At 45.9% G+C, this 21,729-nt stretch overlaps 1 protein-coding gene across 12 annotated transcripts in view; it reads left to right on the top strand.

Annotated features, from left to right (window-relative positions):
- The window catches only part of AKAP13 (A-kinase anchoring protein 13), a 322,494-nt gene that overhangs the window by 165,219 nt on the left and 135,546 nt on the right, over positions 1–21,729 (top strand). For all 12 annotated transcript variants that reach the window (XM_044933352.2, XM_044933353.2, XM_044933355.2 and 9 more), the window contains 3 exons: positions 5,542–5,740; positions 8,362–11,362; positions 15,185–15,318. In XM_044933352.2, coding sequence (XP_044789287.2) covers positions 5,542–5,740; positions 8,362–11,362; positions 15,185–15,318 — 3,334 coding nt within the window. The remainder of the gene's footprint in view (positions 1–5,541; positions 5,741–8,361; positions 11,363–15,184; positions 15,319–21,729) is intronic.

Here is a 21,729-nt window from a genome sequence, read left to right as displayed (position 1 = left end):
TGGGCCCTGCCTTTCCTGCCCACTCTTGGCCCATCGGCAGAGCAGCTCTGTTTCTGCACATGTTTCTGTTTGAAACTCTTCAACTATATAGAAGTGGGAAAACCAGTGTCTCGGGTGACTTGTGTTGCAGTTTATCTCAAGCCTCCGAGCTGGCCTTTTTCACGTGTATCTGCTGCCCGTGTGTTGAGAACTAGGGGCTCACAGGCCAGTGTCCACATGAAGTTAAGCAGATGACGTTGGGACCGTTTGTTTATTTGAACTGTTTGTACCACCCCTACCAGTATTTAGAGCAACAGTTGACTATGTTTATACTCTGTGTTATTTCTGTTAAGATACATATTTTTCTAGTTTGTGTCATAATTTAACTCAAAACCATTATTTTCCTCCTTAGTAATACATTAAAATGATGTTGTTATTACGAGTAACAGCATTGTAAAGTCAATGAACTGTATTTAGTGCATAATATGCCACACAGGGGTAAAACCCCCATGAGAGTCTGTTTTTTGTTTCCACAGAGGTGGCAGTAACAGCAGTAAGCCACATTGTGGTCACCGGACAGGAATCCGTGTTTGACCTTAGAACGGTATTTGTTTATCCTTGAGAAAGATATGCTTATCCTGGTAGCCCTGGCGTATAGCAAAGTGCCTGCCATTTAGTAGAAGCCCAAGTTCAGGAAGTTGACATGTGTTCAACTAAGGTGTGAGAAGAGAAAGAAAAAGCCAGAGAAAACAGTGGATGAATAGGAGGGTTCTTAAGGGCATCAAGTGAGGAAAAGTTTTTAAAAGAAGAATCAGGTCACCACTTTGAGATTCTATGAAACTCAGACTCAGTGGGGGAAAAAGTCACTGGATTTGGGGGTTTATTTTGTCAATGGAGACCCATGACAGAGAAGTCTTAGTAGCCATAGGAGAGGCGATGGTGGTGGTGTTTAAGTCGTGCCAGACTTCTTTGCGACCCCATAGACTGTAGCCCTACTCTTGCCTGGAAAATCCCATGGACGGAGAAACCTGGTAGGCTGCATCCATGGGGTCGCGAAGAGTTGGGCACGACTGAGTGACTTCACTTTCACTTTTCACTTGCATGCATTGGAGAAGGAAACGGCAGCCCAGTCTAGTGTTCTTGCGTGGAGAATCCCAGCGACGGGGGAACCTGGTGGGCTGCCGTCTATGGGGTTGCACAGAGCCAGACATGACTGAAGCGACTTAGCAGCAGCAGCAGCAGACTGTAGCCCACCAGGCTTGTCTGCCCACGGAAGTTTCCAGGCAGGAATACTGGAGTGGGTTGCCACTTCCTCCTCCAGTGGATCTTCCCAACTCAAGGATCGAACCAGCATCTTCTGCACTTGGCAGGTGGATTCTTTACCCCTGTGCCACCAGGCAAGCAGCCAAGGGAGAGAGTAGGCTCCAAATGGCAAAGCCTTTAATTGTTTTAACGGCCAGTGGGGAGGCAGAAGGGAAGGGGTTGGGGGGGGTGTTGTATGCAGATTAGAGGGGTTACAGCAGAGAGTCTCAATGCCAGCATTACTGGTAGTTTGGGGCCTGATGACTCTGTGTTGTACCGTAGGGTGTGGTCCTGTGCCTTGGGGGACAACCGCCGCGCCCCCACGTATGGCAGTGAGAAGCGCCTGCAGACGGTGTCAGATGCCCCATTGGCTGGTGCAGGTTGGAGTGAGACTGCTGCTGGCACACACTTTGCCCTTTCTCCCCTCCGCTCCGTTGTCTGCTGGGGTGTTCGTGGTACTTGTAGGCAGATGGGGAAGGAACCGCTCCAGAAACAGGTGGGAAGCTACAGGCATCCAGGGGGCGATGCCTGAATTGGTTACCAGAGGGCAGTTGATAGGGGACCAGGGCAAACATACCGTTCAGAGAGGTGCCCTGAAGTTAGAGGAGTTGTGCAGACGTGTTTAATGTTGGGCAAAGGTGGACTTAGTTCATGTTAGTTCATGGCCTTGAGCTTCTCACTCTGAAGAGAGAAAAGATCACCTGAGGATGAAGTAGATGAGGTTAATGTTGGGTCTTTGAGGGAATTACAGAACGTTTTGGTAACCCCTGTGGGGATGGATTAACACACATGAGTAAAAAGCGATCTGGAGCAGCAGTGAGGCCTGGCTGAATAGGGACTTTAAAAAACTACTTAAGACATGAATTAAAATCTAGAGAAGAGGACCTCCCTGGTGACTCGTTGGAAAAGAATCCACATGCCAGTGCAGGAGGCACAAGTTCAATCCCTAGTCTGGGAAGATCCCACAGGCCACAGAGCAGCTAAGCCTGCACGCCATAGCTTCTGATCCTGCACTCTGGAGCCCGGGAGCCCTGACTACTGAAGTCGTTTTTGTGCCTGGAGCCCGTGCTCTGCAACAGGGGACGCCACCACCGTGAGAAACCTGTGCACCGCAAGTACAGGAAACCCATGCAGAAGCAACAAAGACCCAGCGCGGCCAAAAATAGAAAAGAAGAAAAAGTAAAGCAAAAATCCAGAGAAGAAATAAACCTGTAACCCAACCACTGTAACACTGTTTTAATTTGTGCCCTTTACTGTTTATGCTCAACGCTTTTTGCCTTTTTTATTTTGCTGAATATAGATTTCAGTGTTACTGAACTGTTATTTGAATTATAGTTAATGGCTACAGAATAGTCTCTAGGGCTTCCCTAGTGGCTCAGTGGTACAAAGAATCCACCTGCCAATGCAGGACAGACTCAGGAGTCGCAGGTTTGATCCCTGGGTTGGAAAGATCTCCTGAAGTAGGAAATGGCTACCCAAGTATTCTTGCCTGGAAAATTCCATGGACAGAGGAGCCCGATGGGCCACAGTCTGGGGTTGCAAAGAGTCAGATGCAACTGAGTGGCTTTCCCTTATAAGACTAGGCACACAGGTAATACTGTGTAGATATTTTCTTTAATCAGATAGCCCTCTAGTTACTGGCTTGGTTAGGTTGTATCCAGTTCTTAGTAACAATTGTCCTTAATGTTGTAGCACACTTTCATGAAGCCTTGCTGGATTTTATTTGTGGATCCAGTAAAGGCTTTATACAGTGCTGAATGCAGAGCAGAAAATGTGTTGGCCTCAGGGTCACTTCATTGAGTTTCTCCCTGACCCACCACATTTAAAACTGCAAACCCCATCTCTTCTTCATTTTTTCCACCACCCCTGCTCTCTCCAGAACACTGGGTGTTTTATCCTGATTGCTCTTATCTCCCTTGCTAAGTCCACGAACTCCCACAGGCAGGACAAGGATTTGGGGTCGGTTGACCGGCACAAAGAATGCTGGCACGTAAATACTTGCCCAGTGGTGGGGTTTACCCTGACAGACAGGCAAGGTGGGTTTGAAGAGTGTCCACAGCAGCACATATTCGTGGAAGCCAGTGGGAGGATAATTGCACTAACTCATACTTGGTTTCCAGGTAGACTTGAAAACAACAGCCGTCCACGTGGCTGATGAGTTGCGGGGTGTAGGGTTAGCGCTGGGGTGGCAGGTGCGCATTCCTCCAGCAAGAGAGCGTGGGAAAGGTAGAGGTAAGCAGACTGTGGGTCCAGCAGGGAGTTTCCCAAGGTTTCCTTACGACAGAAGAAGTAGTTTGAGAATTAATAGTGACATGGTTGGTAGAAAATGCCGTTTTGCCAGGAATGGACTGTGTCACTGTTTAATCGCCTCTGCCTTGGCCAGCAGCCCCCTCTTGGCTGGATGTGTATTTGATTCACACCGTATGGTACTGTATAAGTTAAGTTGTGTTTTCAAAGAATTTTTTTTTCCTGATCGGAGCAAGGTTGTATGTGGTAATCTGAGTGAGCAGATAGGCCAGTCATGTCTGAATTAAGCAGAGCTAGTGACGGTGTCACCTCAGCCCAGGTGGCACAGTGGGAAAGAACCTGCCTGCCGCTACAGGAGACATAAGAGACACAGGTTCGATCCCTGGGTCGGGAAGATTCCCCTGGAGAAGGGCATGGCAACCCCCCTCAGTATTATTACCTGGAAAATCCCACGGACAGAGGAGCCTTGTGGGCTACAGTCCTTGGAGTCTCAGAGAGTTGGACATGACTGAGTGACTAGCAGTCTTACTTGGTAAATAAGTAAGATATTTAGCATGGCATATATTAAGCAGCCGTTGGGAGTCTTGCTTGAGTATGGAAATTGTAATAGTTTTCTTCTGAAACAGCTTTGTCACCTTCAGCCAGTATCTGGCTCTCCAGTTTGTTAAAGATTTTCTACTATAACGTATTTTTAGTTTCCAAATTCCATGTATTTCCTGGTGAATTGTTAAGGACGGACAGGTATGATTTAGTGGACGAAACACTGGGTTGACAGTTGAAGTAATGTTTCCCCCTCATATGTGTCAGTAGGTGACATGTCTGTTATGTCTTAATTCGTTTGTTTCTTCCTTTTTAAAACATGATAGTGATCCCCAACACCACTTTCTGCCTTCTTCCAGAATCTCTGGGACACTTTGTCAACATACTGGTTTATTAGAACCATGTAAAGAGATTTCATGTTTTGAGGTCTGTCCCAGAAATGCTTTTTTTCTTAGCTATGCCTTTTTCAGCTTTATTTGAATATTGAGATGTATCTGCAATGATGTGAGTTGAGCTGAGTTGGTCATCTTTTAAATTTAAAAAGTTATAATTTGTGTTATTGGGACCAAGTGCTTTATTCAATATAGGATTTGATAATTATATTGACAAGTATAGTATGATAAGACATTATAGTATTTTTTGTATATAGTTTTGACTTTGCGAATTTTGAGGATACAGCCTCCACTTATTTTTAACAAAAATTGGACTGACCTTGCGTAGATTGGAGCGATTAATTTCTTCCCTTCTCAGTAAAATTGACCACAATTAGCATGTGCTGTAACCCATTTTAAGACAAAGGCTTAGGAAGACTTGCTTTTTTTTTTTCCTTTTTTTGAAAACCAGAGGAAAACCATTCTTACATATCCTCATTGTTTGTTTGTTAGCATAATATTAACTCTTTCAAAATCCCAGTCTTCTCTTTATCTTGATCAAAGAACATCCTTAGGAAGGAATCCTGCAGTTTCCATTTAGCCCATTTGTGACTTCTTGTGAAGTTATGTCTCAATTACTTGGGAACTGTGCAAACCAACTTTCTGGAGCAGAGCCTCAAAGAGCAGTGAGGTTAGAAATTTTACATAAGAGAGAATTTAACCTGTCCCTGAGAGGCTGACTATATATGTATATTATATTAGTATGTTTTTATATATTAATATATATATTACAGTGTATTTGAATGTATTATATAAAGAATATACATATGTATTGGAATTTCCCATGTGGTGCTAATAGTGAAGAACTCGCCTGCCAGTGCAGGAGACCTAAGAGATGTGAGTTCAATCCCTGGGCCCTGGGTCAAGAAGATCCCCTGGAGAAGAAAAGGGCAACCCACTCCTGTATTCTTGCCTGGCGAACTCCATGGACAGAGGAGCCTGGCAGGCTGTAGTCTGTGGGGTTGCAAAGACTCAGACACAACTGAGCGACTGAGCACACGCATGCATATGTATACCTTAACCAGCATTTGCTTCTTTCCAGGGAGGATGCTAGAGAACCAGACTCCTGGAGCAGTTTGTCCTATGAAATCCCTTATGGAGACTGTTCTGTGAGGCATCACCGAGAGCTGGACGTCTATATGCTAACCTCCGAGTCTGAACCACACCAGGAGCCCCCACTTCCTGGAGACAGTTGCACTGGACATATTTTTAAACTTATGAACATCCAACAGCAGCTAATGGTAAGGAAGAAAATTTCCATTTTCAGTCTTTGGTACCCTCACCCCTTCCCCCAGTGAGCTTTGCCATAATTAGAACATAGCCGTGCTTCCCTCAGAGATTGTGAAACCTGTAGAGCAGTTTTAGCTGCATTCGAAGTCAGCATTTATAGCGATAGAGCTTAGCACTGGGGTAGTAATAAGAGGAGACTGGGAAAATTCTTCATTGGTTTTTGCCAGGCTTTTAAAATAATGAAAGATACACATACACATTGCCGACTGAGAACTGTGCAACAACTAGAGCTAAAATTTTCTGGCTTAAAAGGAAATTTGTTTAACACTGTAAATTTGTTGGTTTAACTTTATAAAACAAAATGAGCTGAACTGTTTCTGAGATTGTTGCTAAAGAACAGGAACCAAATTTACTAAGGAACAGTCTTCCCTCAACTCTTTCAGTGAGTGATGGCCATGCTGCTCTATTTAAATTGATAGTTGCGCAGTAAAAAGATCACTAAAAAAATAAAGGTTTTTATAATCCACTCAAGCCTTCAAGATAAAGTTGTTGCCAGACATAAAAACATTACAGACTCCCTGGTGGCATTTATTATGGATAATATACACGTCATGTGGATACATCGCTCTTGGCCGTAACATCTAAAAGGCTAAGTTTAGATAATTTTTCCACCCATTTTATTTCAGAGTTGATTTGATTTGGAAAACTCTTGGCAGTAATTTCATTTAAGGTCACCTGGGGTCAGCTTCTCTGGGAGCAGACCTTATTTCAGAGACCAGCGGGCCAGGACACTTCATGGCAGGGTTGCAGACGCACTCGCCTCTGCCTCTCCGGGTTGTGTTTATTCCAAACCAGGTGTCACTTTATTTTCCTCTCTGGAGGTGGCTGAAAACTCAGGTTTTCTTTAGAGCTCTTCTACTGGGTGAATGGTAGTCCATTCAGAGACAGCAGATTGCAGATGCCACAGCTACCCGCAAGATGTGGAAATAGTTTCCTGGAAACCATGAGAAATTAGAGCTATGAGAAGATACATGTGTTAGGAGCATCTAAAATTTCTCAGGCCATACCACTTTTTTCTCCAGATCCCCATTCTGTCATGTTCGCCCTTTGTTAAATTCCATGACCTGTTTTCATAATTCCTTGGAGTTGGTCACCATCTCAGGAGGAAGGAAGCAAGCGATTTTTGAGTTCTCTTAAAGAAGCGTAGCACGGCAGAGTTCAGTGCAAATCTGTTTTTCTCATACTGTCTTATTAGAAGGACCTGAGTGAGCTTGACGGGTTTTACACCTCCACATGTGAACTTTCACATGAGACCCAGCACGCAGACAGGAGCAGGTGATGATCGAGGACTGGAGGCTCAGGGGCCGAGTAGGTGGAGGAGTGAGAGGGCGGCACACAGTGTGTGCGGGAGATTATCCTGACAGAGCGAATACGAGTGAAGAGCGCACCAGGCATTTCAAAAAATAGTTCTGGGAGCTCCCTCGTCGCTTAGTGGTCAGGATTTCAGGCTTTCTCGGCTGTGGCCCGGCTTCAGTCTGTGATCAGGATGTGCAGTGCAGCCGAAAAATAAATAAGGAAAGAAAACCATGTAACTCAAAAAAACAGTGCAATTCTAAGGGTTCCTGAAACTTAGATACAGAGGTAAACCCACTCTAACGATCAGACGTATTTTGTTTCTCTCCATTTTTTTCCTAAGCTTCGTCTAACATGTACTTGTGGCTTTTACATAATTTTAACTTTAGATTAACTGTTTTATTTATTTTCTAAAACATTATAAATATCTTTTTCCGATTTCACTGTAGTCTTCACTGTTAACGTTTGGAATATATGACAGCATAGCGTTCTGCACCAGGTTATTAACCACGATTGTTCTAACCATTCCCATAGTTTGTCATGTCTGTTTCTCAAGTTGCAAAGACCTGTTTTTGAGATGACCTATAAAATATTCTCAAAGCACAGTACCATCTGAGAATAACGAAAAATTCCCTATTGCTCGTTTGATATGTTATTTGTTTAATATTCAGTAGTAGAGGAACAGAGGAACTCTTTATCAGAAAGTGAAAGAAAGAATTGAATCATGCCATTCTTTTGAAATTATTATAGCCCCATAACTAAAATAGTTACCCTAGATTGAACAGAGCCTGTTTTGGAGCTTGAAGGATGCTGTGTAACTCCTAGGTAAGAATTCAGGGCATGGGAGCATCTGTCTGTCCCTTGTGATTGAAGAGAGAGTTTACCAGACTGGTCAGGATTTGTTTTTACTTGTATATACAAGGCAGGAAGGAAGCTGCCTCTGCCCCTCTAAAGGCCCTATAAAAGGTAGCTTTTTCAGCTGCTCATTTGAAGATCAGTTCTGTGCTTTTTTAAAATAAGGTTTTTTGAAGCTCAGTTTTCATCTGCTTTCTAAAATAAGTCAATAATATAGAAAATAGCCATATTGTATTTTCTTGGCATCTTTGCAGCTATCAGAGGAAACTGAGGTCAGAGCCGAGGGAGCGTTTATTGGCATTTATTTAGGTTGGCTCATCCTGTGATTTTAGAAGGGCAGAATGCTAGTGACTTGTCTCCCATGTCAGTGACATCTTTTCTCATGGTCAATTTTTAAAAAAAAAAATCTTCTATTTCCTCCTAGAAAACAAACCTCAAGCAGATGGACAGTCTCATGCCCTCAGCGGTGACAGCACAGGATCCTTCAAGTCCCCCCTGTGACCAGGATGCAGATGGTCACTTTCTTCCCCGAGCGTCCGAGCCCACAGCCAGCCAGCAGCTTGCCTCTCCTGAAGCTGCTGAGAGCTGTCAGCGCTGCCGGGGGAGCTCCGTGGGGCAGACTGAGAGCTCCTGTGATTTGTCAGGTGTGGCCAAGGAGGAGGATACAGACCCTTCCTGCAGGAAGAAGAGCACAGGCGTGGAGAGAACAGGAGGTGAGGTGGGGCCAGCACCTGTCACAGACCCTGGGGCGGCGTCTGCTCCCGACAGCTGCATTCAGAGCGTGCCTGATGGCAGAGGAGAGGGCCCAGAAGGCCTTCCGTCCTGTGGAGTCAGAGATGAAGAGACTACGTCTTCGGCAGTGGCCACCAACCTGGGGTCCCCAGGCAGCGTCCTGCAGGGGGGCGTGGCCCAGGCCTGCTCTGGAGGCAGGCTGGTGGTTGCTTCACCAGCAGGTGCCAGTGCCCCCGAGGCTACAGGAGAAAGGGAACATGGTCTCGTGCATCCCAATGCTGCCATCGGGGGGAGCATGCTTGAAGTGGAAGAGACTATGAAGAAACAATTTGAGGACTCTGGTATCAGCACAGCTGGAGACTCTGACGGAAAAGTCACAGACGAGCTTGTGCATGGAGCCAGCCTTCCAGACGGCGTCTGGGCCGCCAGTTCCCTGGATGCTAACAAAGCTGCAGAGTCGATCCTTGGAATTAGTAATGGCAAAGCTGCCACTGACCAAACTGCAGAAACCGAAACTTCTAAAAGCTGTACAGAGAGTGCTCACACTCCAGGAGCCCAGAACCCTCAGTTAATTCCAGCTGCTGCAGGCGACACAGTTTCAGAAGGGCTCCGACCCAACACTCCCTTAGCCAGCATGTGCGCACCAGGGTCGCCCTCTGATTTAACCTTGCCTGGGCCGCACAGAGGTGTGACGCCTGCCCCGAAATCAGAAGCGGAGTCATCTGGTGTTCACAGCCAAGACAGCGAGTCACCCATCTGCTCCGCAGCTGGGGGTGATAAACTTTGCACAGCCCCTGGGTGTCAGCCAAGCACAGGGACGTCTAGTGGGGTGTCGCTTGCAGAACATCGTGACGACACAGCCCCCCAGCCTGAGAGCACAACCACAGGACAGCTCGGCACACGGCCCCCGCCCCCTGCCAGCTGCCTGAGCGGCCCACAGGCCAGCTCCACCCAGAGCACCCCAGACACCCCAGAACGTGTGGCTGCATCTCCTCTCCAAGTTTCAGATAAAGAAAGCCAAGGAGAAGATCTGAAAGCGGAGACATCGTCAGCAGATCCGGCTGAGGTGGTTCCACACCCACAGGCCGCTCCCCCCACGGCTGAGAAAGAAGGGGCGTCATGCCCGGCTGTGACGCCAGGCGGTACTGTCTCTCTGGCAGGCAGTGAATCAGTAACCAAAGATGACGCACTCTCGCTTGTCCCCTCCCAGAGTGAAAAGGGAAGAGCAGCCCTCCAACCACACACAGGTGGTGGAGATGGGCCTGACGGAGACACAAGACGTCCGGAGGAGCAGCCTCCAGAAGGCGGCACAACGGGCCTGGGCCCACCCCCCGCGACCCTAGACCCGCCGCCCAGCATGGGGAACACCGGTCCCGGAGGACTCGCTGGGGAGCAGGAGTGCCCCTCCCCCACAGCGGCCCCCGAAGCCCCGGCCGTCGAGGGGGCCACTGCCTCTGCCCTGCTTCCTGGGGGTCAGACCACTGCGACTGAAGGAGGAAAAACTCAGGTGGTTCCTGAGGGCCCAGGAGGCGAGGGGAAAGCCAGGACCTGTCCCACCACTGAGGATGGCGCTGTCTGCTCTGGAGCATCGCAGGAAGAGCGCAGACCACCGCCTCCTGTGCCAGAGGCCCCGGGGGTCCCCGAAGAGCCTGGGGCAGAGGACAGAGTGCCGCAGCCCAGCAACTCCCTGGGCACACCCTTGGCCCGTCTTCATGCAGAAGCTAAACCCAACAAGGAAGTGGCCCCAGCAGCCTCCCGGCCGACAGGAGGTGGGGCCGCACAGAGCCTGGTGCCACCAGGAGCCGGTCTAGCTGCACACTCCAGCCAGGACGCCCCAGGTGCAGAGCCGAGCAGCTCAGCTCCAGTGCCAAGTCTGTTAGCAGGTGGGCCCGAGGCGCAGAACTGCCGTCCAGCTTCTTTGGCTCCGGCTGTTGAGGTGGAAAACACCCCGTCCCCGGGGAAGAGCGCTGGGTGTGAGGTGAGTGGAGATGCAGCGCTGGACGGTGCCTGGGTCCGTGGTCTACAAGAAGCCCTTGGGGCCAGGACAAAGGATATATCTCACAATGCCCCAGACGCCTCGTCCTGCCAGGAGGAGAATATGATCCTGGGTTTGCCTGGAGCTTCACCAGCTGCAGGCATGACTGACCCCCAGGGCACCGCGCCCCTGGAGCTGGTGGCGCCTCTGGGTGGGGAGAAGAAGCTGGAGGGAGCAGACTGTGGCTCTGTTGGCCTGCAGGAGGCCCAGGGGGACAGTAAGGCGCATCATGACCCGCCGCAGCCTGCGGGCGGAGAGCGCCCCCCAGAGATGGGGCCCTCGGGTGAGGCAAGGGGTGCCCCCGCTCTGCCCTGCGCTGTCTCCACCAAAGCCCTGCATCGGCCCGAGGGTGCCAACTCCATCGAGGAGGCTGCCAGCCGCATCGTGGATTCCGTCATAGAGCAAGTCAAGGCCTCTGGAGCACTGATGACAGAGGGGGCTCTCGGGCACGGGTCACCGCCCAGGCCTCCCAAGGCGGGCCCAGGGACGGAGCCCACAGCACGTGCTTCTGCCGGGGAGACGAGCTCCCTGCAGCCTGCGGAGACCCCGCCGGTGGACAGTGGTGGCAGAGAAGCCTCTGGGAGCCTTGAGCAGTGCTTCACTGGAAGCGAGGAGCCAGAGATTATTCTGCCTGTCCAAGGACCTGCACCAGAGACAGGTAAGCCACACAGAGTACACAGCAACCGTTTGAGGGATAGATTCCCTTCAGAGTCTCTGGGATGTGCTGGTAGAAATACAAGTGTCACTGCTGTGTAGAGGCCATGTGTTCACTGGGTCGGTTGCCAGGCTACCAATCAACACCATCCGGAGAGACACGTCATGTCAGACTGGGACAGATTTTGCTTCCTGTATTCCAGAGCCCTGGCTTGATAGCTCAGAACCTACAAATGCTCTGTCTGTCCCACTGGAGCAGCTGCAAGTTTCCTAACCTGGAAAACAGTACTGCGATCCCAGGTGCTCCAAAATGATAAAGGGATGGAGCAGATGTTTTGAATCACGTGTCTTAGTCCTTTTTCTCGAGAACCGTGATACACAGTGCCGACAAAGTGTGTTTTATTTACAAACCTGAAAGTCCCTTTCTTTGCCCGCCATCCTGGTCTGTGTCCTGAGCACATTTAGAATCAGAGTGGTTTCAGAACAGCTGGCAGTATCTTTCTACGCCGATGGCCCAGCATCCCCCATGGTGGCATCAGGTCATTGGTGGAGGCTGGGGGGACGGGAACGCCCTACTCTTCCTGCCCGAGGAGCAGGCCTCCTGTTCCATTGCCGGTGGCTCTCGGGCAGCCAGCCGTCTGGGAACTGGAGACCCCGCGCCGCGCAGGCCCTTGGATGCAGGATTTCCGCCCGAGCCTGGCCTGCTGCGCTCCTGTCACAGGGCAGACGCGGTGTCTGCTTATCTCGGGGAAGCAGCTGCAGCGAGCAGATTGCTCACACGGCAGCAGCCCCGTTCCCTCTGTGGGTGACCATGTCGAGAGAGAGCAAAGAGAAGCCACTGGTGCTCGGTGGAAAGAGACCAGCCGCATAGAACTTCTTATTGGGGGTTGAGGCTGAGGCTTAAACTGAAGTCGGACTGGGTTTTGACTCTTGACGTCATTCAAGTTCAGTTGAGTTCACACTTTGAGACCACCACCTGTTCCCAGAGATAGAGGACCTATCTCCATGCTCGCCCCCAGACTCTCATAGGTAAGAAGCCTATTTTGTTTTTATCGTCCAACTGTTTTTGCAGTTCCTTCTAAATTTTGAAAAACCCCTTTACTGTAGCTGTGTGTTAAGCGTTGCGGGGGTGGGGCAGGAAGAGAAACGAACCAACAGAAGAAGGCAAGAAGTTGCTTTGGAAAAAGAGCCATTTAAACACAGTGGCCATTTCTCCTGATAAAGGGTTTTTAACCATTTATAATCTGTTTTTCCAGTTGAGGGATTTAAGAAACCCATAGTAGTAGTTTTGGTGGCTTCAGGCTTTTTGTTTTCTTAATATCCTGGATTGTTAGCCATGAACAAATTTCTATCACTGTCAGTCTCAGGATTTAAATAAGAAGGTCTCTAATTTTTTAAATAAGGCACAACAACAGGTCTATTTTGGGGGCCCTGGCAGGTTGACATTTGAGAAGAATGGGAGTGGCTGTAAGCTGATGCCCGGCTATGTTCTTTTCATTTGGGTGCTGCGTCTTTGGCCACATGGGCTGGAATTATTTCTCTTTCCGGCTCAGTAGTCAGAATTTAACCCAAGTAAGTACAGACTAAGTAAGGTTGTGTCCAGAGTACCTTATGAGAAAAGGCAGATACCAAGAAGAGTTTCAGACTTTGATTTTTAGTAGTACACAAATATATTAAGGATGCTAAGGAATTGCATCTAAGATTTTAAGGCTGTAGGAAGGGAAATGAGACAGAAATCCAGTTTTAACAGTGTCTGTGGGTTTGGAGTGGGTGGATGTGTGTGGGAGAGTTACTTCTGATGCCTCGAGCAGTTGTGTGTGTGCTCCATGCTAATGGCCTCCAAGGACAGGGAGAAGTAGCCAGTAATAAAGCAAGGGGTGCTTTTTTCAGAAAATAGCCAGGACTGGGGAAAGTCCCTGGTCATGTTGCCCCAGAGAAAAAGCACCCAAGTGTGATCTCAGACCAAAGGGTATTTTCTAGGAAGTTTACATTTCACTAATGAATTTAACCCTACTGCTTTGTAAGTGGGCAGACATCGGTGTAACTGCTGGTTTGGAAGGGCCCACATAGCATTGGCCTCTGTTTTTATTATATACTGCCATCGGCAGAGCCAAATAGAAATCGAGAGGAGGGAATCACACACCTTCATTCGAACGAGAGGTCAGGGCCCAGTAGGTATCAACAGCACTGCCTGTGGTGCTTTGGGAAGTTAGGATTGCATGACGGAGCCCCGCCAGTTCTGTGTGGGGCTGCCGGCACCCTGCGAGTCCCAGTAAGCTCTGTTAACTGCTGTGACTGGGTGCTGCTTGCCAAGATACATATTTTCAGGTGATGGATACTATCATCAGGTAGTAAGGATTTATGAGAAATCATATCTCCAAATAAATGAAATAAAAATCAACACCTGCCCCCCGACCCCCTCCAAAAAAAAAAAAACTTGTCTTACTCACGTAGAAATGTTTTAATCAAGGAATATTTAAGGGGATTGCTTAGTCAGATTGTTTTTTTTTAAACTTTAATCACATATTATAAAATGGAAGACAGATTTTCATTCTTTGGACAACAAAACGTTTGCTTTTTTTTTTTTTAATTGCTAGTAAGATTATGTACTTAAAAATAAAGGCAAAGAAAGGAGACTCACAAGTATTCATTTATAGTAATATAGCTTTCCTAAATCTAAAGTAGATGTTTATACATGTCACAGTGTGCTATTAGAATACAATGATTTTTTAGATTTATTTTTACTTGGAGGATAATTGCAATATTATGTTGGTTTCTGCCATTTGAATCGACTGTGAGTATACATATGCCCCCTACATCTTGAGCCTCTCTCCCACCTCCCAGCCCTAGAATAGTCTTAATATACTTCATTATTATATACTGAGTATATACTGTACTATATAATGTAGTCTTTGGTGAAAGAAACCTCTGTGCCCTCTGTTGTAGGGAGCATTTTTCTCTGCCAGAGTAGTAGTATCACTAGATTAATAATCATAGAAAAATTTCAAGATGAAATCGAAATGATAGTTGGATTTGGATTTGGATTATTACGATGAATTTTGACTGTTCAGCCATCAGAGTCCCCTTTAAAAAAAAAGTGTCAAAGCTTAAATTTGTCTCAGGCATCATTCTATCACTTCCTTCCTGTATTAGCTTGACCATATGGTGGTCAGGGAACAAAACCGCTACCGTATGGTCTGTTAAGCATCAGTCTAAAGAAAACATGAGAAACTTTTTCTAAAGAAAAGGACCTGCTGGTTTGTAATTGTGTTTTGGTTTGGAAAGAAATAAAAGTTAAAACAAAGTCTAATTTACTCAGGATACTTTAGGTGGATGAGTGTGTGTAGTATGTTTTTAAAAGACTCTTCCCAAAGGCTGTATCTCATTCTCATCAGCTCTTTTCTTCTTGCCGTGTGCAAGTATGTCTTGCCTCTGTGATAATAAAATGGACTGACTACTAGCTGTAGTTGTTAATCGGTTCCCTTAAAGCTTGTGAGTTTTCTTTTCCATGTGCAAGTAAGCACCACACTCAGAATCATCATGAAAAGTTAATAGTGAAAATGGAAGTTCAGTAGGCATTGAACAAGATCTTCCCTTAGCTACAAACCCACACAGAGGCTGGAGAAAACCACACAACCCTGTGATCAAGGGCTCAGCACAGAGCCAGAAATGACACCAGCTCCCAAACAATACTTGCTGTTTAATGCCAAAAAAAAAAAAAAAAAAGGCAAACAAAATGCATGAAACCTGGAGCAAGTTGTGTAAACAGAAAGGCCCAGGGAATCAATTTTTCAAATGCACTTTGTAACCACCTTGCTCTCCCTAGAAATGCCCGACACGAAAGCTGAAGATGAAGTGGATTTTCTGAGTAACACCCGGGAGAGTTCAGTTTCTGAAGAGGTGGCTCTGGGAAACAGAACTTCTACGCCGGAGGTGAAACCAGGCCCGAAGACCCAGGCGGTGAGTCTGTGCGAGCACAAAATGTGTTTAGCCTGCTCTGCTGTGTCTGCTCTGTGGCGTTGTCGGGGGGATTTTTTAAATTCACAGTAGGGTTTTTCCCCTTCTCCCTTGTTCCCTCCTATACAAATGTGGACGTGGTGCGGTGAAGCTTTTACACAGCGTCGCTTTAGAATGGATGTCTTAGATCCCTGCAGGGATCCCTGGGAGGTTGTAATGAAAAGGGTTTTTTCCCTGTGAGCACAAGACTTTCCAGTTTGTCATGAGGTTTAACATGTCTCAAGATGGGAATTACCACAAAAAGGGATCTACTGACACTTCTTAAACCTGACTCTTCTTGCTTTACATAGAAACTGATAGCGAAGATGATGTTTTCATTTGAAACCCAATACTGACGGAAATAGAAAGTATGTCATTTTTAATGATTTAAAAAAAAAAGGTTTATTAGATTTTCATAACAACTCTATTCAGACATAATCACATAACCATACGGTTCGCTCATTCAGGTGAAGTGCGCGGCGCGGTAGTTTCTACCATATTTACAGAGTCGCACAGCTGTCGGTGCTGCCCAGCTTTATACCATTGGCATCACGCCAGGAAGAGCCCCTCCTCGCCAGCAGCTCACCCCTGCCCGCCTGCCAGTAGTCACCAGCCTCCTTTCTGTCTCCAAGGATTCGCCTCTTCCAGAACCTCATGCACATGCAGTTCCAGAACATGTGGCCTTCAGCAACTGGTTTCTTTCACTTAGTGTATTCTTTCAAAGTTCATCCGTGCTGTAACATTGATCAGTATTTAATTTCTTTTTATTGCCAAGTAGTACCCCATTGTATGGATGTACCATATTTTTTTCTGTATTTGGATTATTTCTACTTTTTGGCTGAATAGTTGTGAATAGTAACTGCTAACGAACTGTCCGTTTGTATGGACATATGTTTTTATATGCTTAGTAATTGTTGTGTTGGCTCATGTGGTAATTCTATATTTAGTATTCAGTAAGTTTTCAAAAATGATTTTTTTTCAGTCTTGATTATTGTTCTTGTTTGAAGCTATTAACTTGTAAAACAAGAGAACTTATAAACTTGTTGAACAGTGCTAGTGCTCTAAGCTTTAGATGCCATGATTTTCTTTTTTTAAAAAGCAACCAAAGCAAACAAACAAAAAAAACCCACGCACATCTTTGGCTGGAAAATCAAGTTACTGGAGTAAATCACATTGCCCATCTGAAAATCAGCCATCCTTGTCTAGACTTGAGGGTGTGTTTTTTTTGCTCTTCAGAGGGCTAAGTATTTTTCATAGAATTACCCCAGTTAGCTAAACACAACGGTACCCTTCCAAACTGTTTGAAGTGTATGGATTGGGATAAACAAGCTTCATTTTGTTGGAGTGCAGTGGTAGGGAGGTGCTGGCTGTTCTCACCCACCCCTTATTACCGATAATATTCATGACTAATGCCTGGGTGGCTACTTGTACAGCAGGCATTATTCAGACAAATGTTGCTTTTGCCCCTGGGGAAAGAAAAAAGAACACGCCCTGCATGGGTAACATGTGTCTTTGTTTCCAGAAGCCCCTGAAAAAGGGAAGGAACAAACTCACATCCTTGAATTCAAATACCTCTGTTTCTTCGTCCTCCACATGAAGTCCTGTGATTAGTGTCCTGTGTACAGCCTGAGGCTTGGCCACAGACCCTTTGCTTTCCTGTGAGGATAGCTCTGTCCTGACTGTATCTTAACCATTACAAAGAAGAGAGCAAAACTCTGTTTTGAGTTTTTGTTTGTTTTGTATTGGGGGTAGAGCTGATAAACAGACAGTGCTGTGATAGTTTCGGGTGACCATTGAAGGGACTTAGCTGTACACATAAATGAATCTATCTCCCCTAAACTCCCCTCCCATCCAGGCTGCCACATAACGTTGAGCAGAGTTCTGTGTGCTAGACAGCAGGTCCTTGCTGGTTATCCATTTTAAGTACAGCAGTGTGTACATGTCCATCCCCAACTGCCTGACTATCCCTTCCTCCCATCCTTCCCCCTGATAACCGTAAGTGCCTTCTCGAAGTCTGCGAGTCTGTTTCTGTTTTGTAAGTAAGTTCATTTGTATCATTTCGTTTTAGACTCCAGATATAAGGGCTGTCACTGGATAGTTCTTCTCTGTCTGACTGACTTAAAGTTGCTCCTTTCCTCGTCTCTTTTCCTCTTCTCATTTTCCCTCCAGTTTTAGAAGTTGAGAGAGAGGACACTCCTCTGGTTGGTCATCAGGCATCATTTTACAGATAGAAGAAGTAGACCCCCAAATAGTCCCTTGGCTAGCTCAAGGTCAGGGCCTGCTAGAATGGGAGCTTCTAGTTTGGTTCTAACCTAGAATCTGCCCAGTGGGGTGCTTTCCTCCCCAACTCTTACCCCAGGCTCTCTACTGTGGGCTTATCCTAAGGAGCCTCAGGATTCGAGAACCATGTAATTTGTCTGTTGTTGCTGGGGTATCTTTGCTTTGTGTCTGCCTCCACTCCATGTAGTTAGAGAAAGCATACTTTAATGGGATTTTTAGTTCATGAGGATCTTCAGGTCTAGCGTTCACAGCGTTCTTACAGTGTCGTGAAATCTGACCTCTGACCTGCCCTCCCTTGCTGTGGATCGAAAGCAGGAAGCGTGGACACACATTTTGCATCTTCCGGGTGTCGCATTTTCTCCTTTCTTCCCCATCTGACTCTCTGCATGTTCTTTGCCTGGAGGGAAGTTTGTGAACACTTACAAAGGACAGAGAATAAATACTTTTGTGGGAGGTACAGTTTCTGTAACAGCTAATCGCCTTTGCTGTTGCATGTGAAAGCAGCCAGAGGCTGCCTGTAAACAAGCGTTTGACTGACAGTTCGGATAAAAGCTTCATAGAAATTAGAATTTCTTTTTAAAATTTTTTTCTTTTCTTTGAAATTTGAATTTCATATTGTGAAATCATTTCATATTGTAAAATCATGTCATATTGTGAAATGATTTCATGTCACGAAATAACTCTTTTTTGAATTTTTTATTTCATCACTAGAAAATGTAAAAATCTGCTCTTTGGTGTTTTTTTTTTTCCATGTGCTGTACAAAAACGGGTGGTGGTAATCTGTCGGCCCCTGCCTTTAGAATATGTGTGCCTCAGTGGATGAGAAGAAAGAGAAAGCAAGTAGAATTTTTTCTCTTCTGAGTGGTCTCAGCCTGTGGGGGAGCTTGTTACTAAACCGCATAGAGGAAGCAGAGAGTTTCATGTCTCTCCCGAGTGTGTCTTTTGACTTGGTATCTCGACTTCCTTGTCCTGTTTGTCTTCTGGCCTTAACCTTCTGGAGCCTGGGCTTGCAGTCTGAGATTGTGATGGTAGTCGAGGGTGGAGTGGCACTTGCTTAGGATTATTTAATTTGGTCTTTCAGACACATGCCCAGTCTGTGTATTGCCCTTGGGAATAAACCAGTCATTGCCTCATTGACTCATTGTTTCTCTGAATCAACCTCTTCCAAATGTAAAACAGGAAAAAATCTGTGTGTCTTAACGCTTTGCTACTGTCTTGAAAACCTGGAAATAGCTTTGCGTAAGGAATAAAGGATGCATAAAGGAATCGGACAGTGTCAAGACTGGTGCTTGTGTGTCCGCAGAGAAAGCACATGTGTATTCAATGCTTCAGGTTTCTCAGCACGTGATACATGGTCCTGACAGATACTTCCCCATTGAATCAAAAGTAGTTCACAATTCCAGAGGCCCGGTTTTACACACAGAATGGTCCATTCCCAGTAGTCATTTTATCACCATTTTATATTCATGGTTTGTCCCTACGTATTGCCAAAGCTTTAATACTAGTTACACTTTCAGTTCAGTTCTTTTCAGTTCTAGATTACTGTTTGTTGTCCTTTTTTCCCCTGGTGACTTAATATCTATCAAGTACGTGGAACTCAACATGCAGTAAGTACAGCTTAGCATTCTTACTATTAATTAGTTTCATAACTTCATATTCCAGTATCTTTTTTACTCACTGAAGTAACCAGTGACTTAACAGTGGTTCCTAAAGCAATCAAACTGCAGATTCTGCTTCTTGAACATTGTTATAAAAGCTTCAGGAGTAGCAGCTAGCATTAATTTAAGTTGGGAGACAGGGTGCTGGTTTTAGTTCTGAGATCTTTAGAAATTTGAATGGACCTGAAAGATTATCTGAAATATAAAGGAAAAAAATGGTTCCTGGAAAGTTAAGCAACTAGCCTCATTTCACAGCTAGTTAACTCTGTACGCTAGACTGAAACTCGTTTCTGTACGGGTAATGTTTCTGTTACACTGTGGTTTTCAGAAAACTCCTCCTGAGGATATACATCTGGGCAGTTCAGCTCACTTTGATTTTTCGTGTTTTAAACAAACAGCCCTGAATGATGGATACACACATGAAGATTCTGAAACAGTTGCGTCATACTCCCATGCTTTCCATGATAGTCGGAGAAGTTCCTTTGACTACTTTCAGTTCAGATCAGATCAGTCCCTCAGTTGTGTCCGGCTCTTTGCAACCCAATGAATCGCAGCACGCCAGGCCTCCCTGTCCATCACCAACTCCCGGAGTTCACTCAGACTCACGTCCATCGCGTCAGTGATGCCATCCAGCCATCTCATCCTCCGTCGTCCCCTTCTCCTCCTGCCCCCAATCCCTCCCAGCATCACAGTCTTTTCCAGTGAGTCAGCTCTTCGCATGAGGTGCCAAAGTACTCGAGTTTCAGCTTCAGCATCATTCCCTCCAAAGAAATCCCAGGGCTGATCTCCTTCAGAATGGACTGGTTGGATCTCCTTATAGTCCAAGGGACTCTCAAGAGTCTTCTCCAACACCACAGTTCAAAAGCATCAATTCTTTGGCTACTTTAGCACCTACTTTTATTTGCTTTAAAAGAAGTCTCGTGTTCTTCTTATAATTTGTTCACCTGTAGCTAAATACCATCAAGATGGTATTTGTCCAAAGAGTTTGCTTTTGCTGAATAAATAAGATTTTCCAGACCTGCTATTTATTTCCTAAAGAATGCTGTGCAGAGATGACCCTGAATATTGAGTCCAGAACAGAAGGCCTCTGGGACCGTTCACCTTGGGGATGTGCAGCACAGAGGCCAGGAAGGAGTTCTGAGTCCTGCTTGCCTGCCCTAGTGCTCCAAACCAGCGTACTCCGTGTCTCCTGTGGATCTGTTCAGTGTATGGCCAGGTAATTAGGAAGGACTGTCTGTTCATTGAGGTTATTTCTATAATTCCTTTTCCAAATGATCATTGCAAAAGCTGGTTAGCCATATGGAAGAATTAATTCAGCGAGCCAGAGAGTCTTGTCAGGATGCCCATGGTCCTGGCAGCCAAACACTCGAGAAGAAATACATTCAAGCCCAACTATAAAATCCCGTATGTTGAGTGTTAGGTTACGGGGAAAGTCTAGTCTTCATTTAACACATTCCCCAATCAGAACCACTCCCTGTAAAAAAAAAAAAAAAAAAACAAACTACATGGCCAAACATTAAATTAGCTCAATTTTCGTTCTTAATTATTTTTACAACAGTGTTAATATTTGTTTCTTCATGGTTTTGGTAAGGGCAGTGTTAGACTATTTTAAATCTTTTTGAATTCTCCCTGTGCTTTGATTATTTTCCGTGTTTTCTTCCTCTTGTCTCAAGGGGGCGAGCTTGCATTTCCATACCTAGGCCAGGAGTCTTAGGGTTTTGTTTTTTTGTGTGTGGCTTTTCACAGCCTTTATGCTGAGCTGCGGCAGCTCTCAGACTATTTGGTAACTGACTGGACAGGTCATAGCACTGAAAACACAAGAGGGCTCACACAGCCTACCCTGTTATTTGACAGTTTCCAGTTTTTAAAAAGAGGCTTTTGAAAATGTCTGTGCTATCATATTTACATACAGAGTTTTGTGGAGTGTCACCCAGGAAAAAGCAAAGTGGCCTCGCCAATAAGTCTCCTCTACGTATATTCGATGTTTAAGAGAACCGGCACCCCCGTCCCTCTGCCTCCATTGCCAGTTATCTTTTTTGGGGTCCAGATCTAGAGCTACCTTTAGTCACAGGGAAACTTACTCCTCAGCTTTTTCATATAGAATTTTTAGAGATACTCTGGATGTTTCTACTGACATGGACTTAACAAGAAATTTGTTCAAGTATTTGAGCAAACTCTGGGAGATAGTAGAGAACAGAAGAGCCTGGCTTGCTGCAGTCCATGGGGTTGCCAAGTCGGACACAACTTAGAAACTAAACAACGACAACATATTATTCTAAAGAAGATAGTTGCCAAAAAGAAGTGCCTTGAAGAACCCCAGATCATAAAGCCACAAGCAGAAAAACCTGCAGCCTTAGTGTAAAAGTATCTGTAGGTAATATTTGTAAGTTCATATGTGTGTGCTCAGTCACACACATATGAAGAGTATAATTTAATG

This window comes from Bubalus bubalis, chromosome 20 (genome assembly GCF_019923935.1).
Source record: "Bubalus bubalis isolate 160015118507 breed Murrah chromosome 20, NDDB_SH_1, whole genome shotgun sequence".
Taxonomy (NCBI): domain Eukaryota; kingdom Metazoa; phylum Chordata; class Mammalia; order Artiodactyla; family Bovidae; genus Bubalus; species Bubalus bubalis.
The sequence above is the reverse complement of the archived record's forward strand: the minus strand, read 5'-3'. Positions and strand labels throughout refer to the sequence as shown.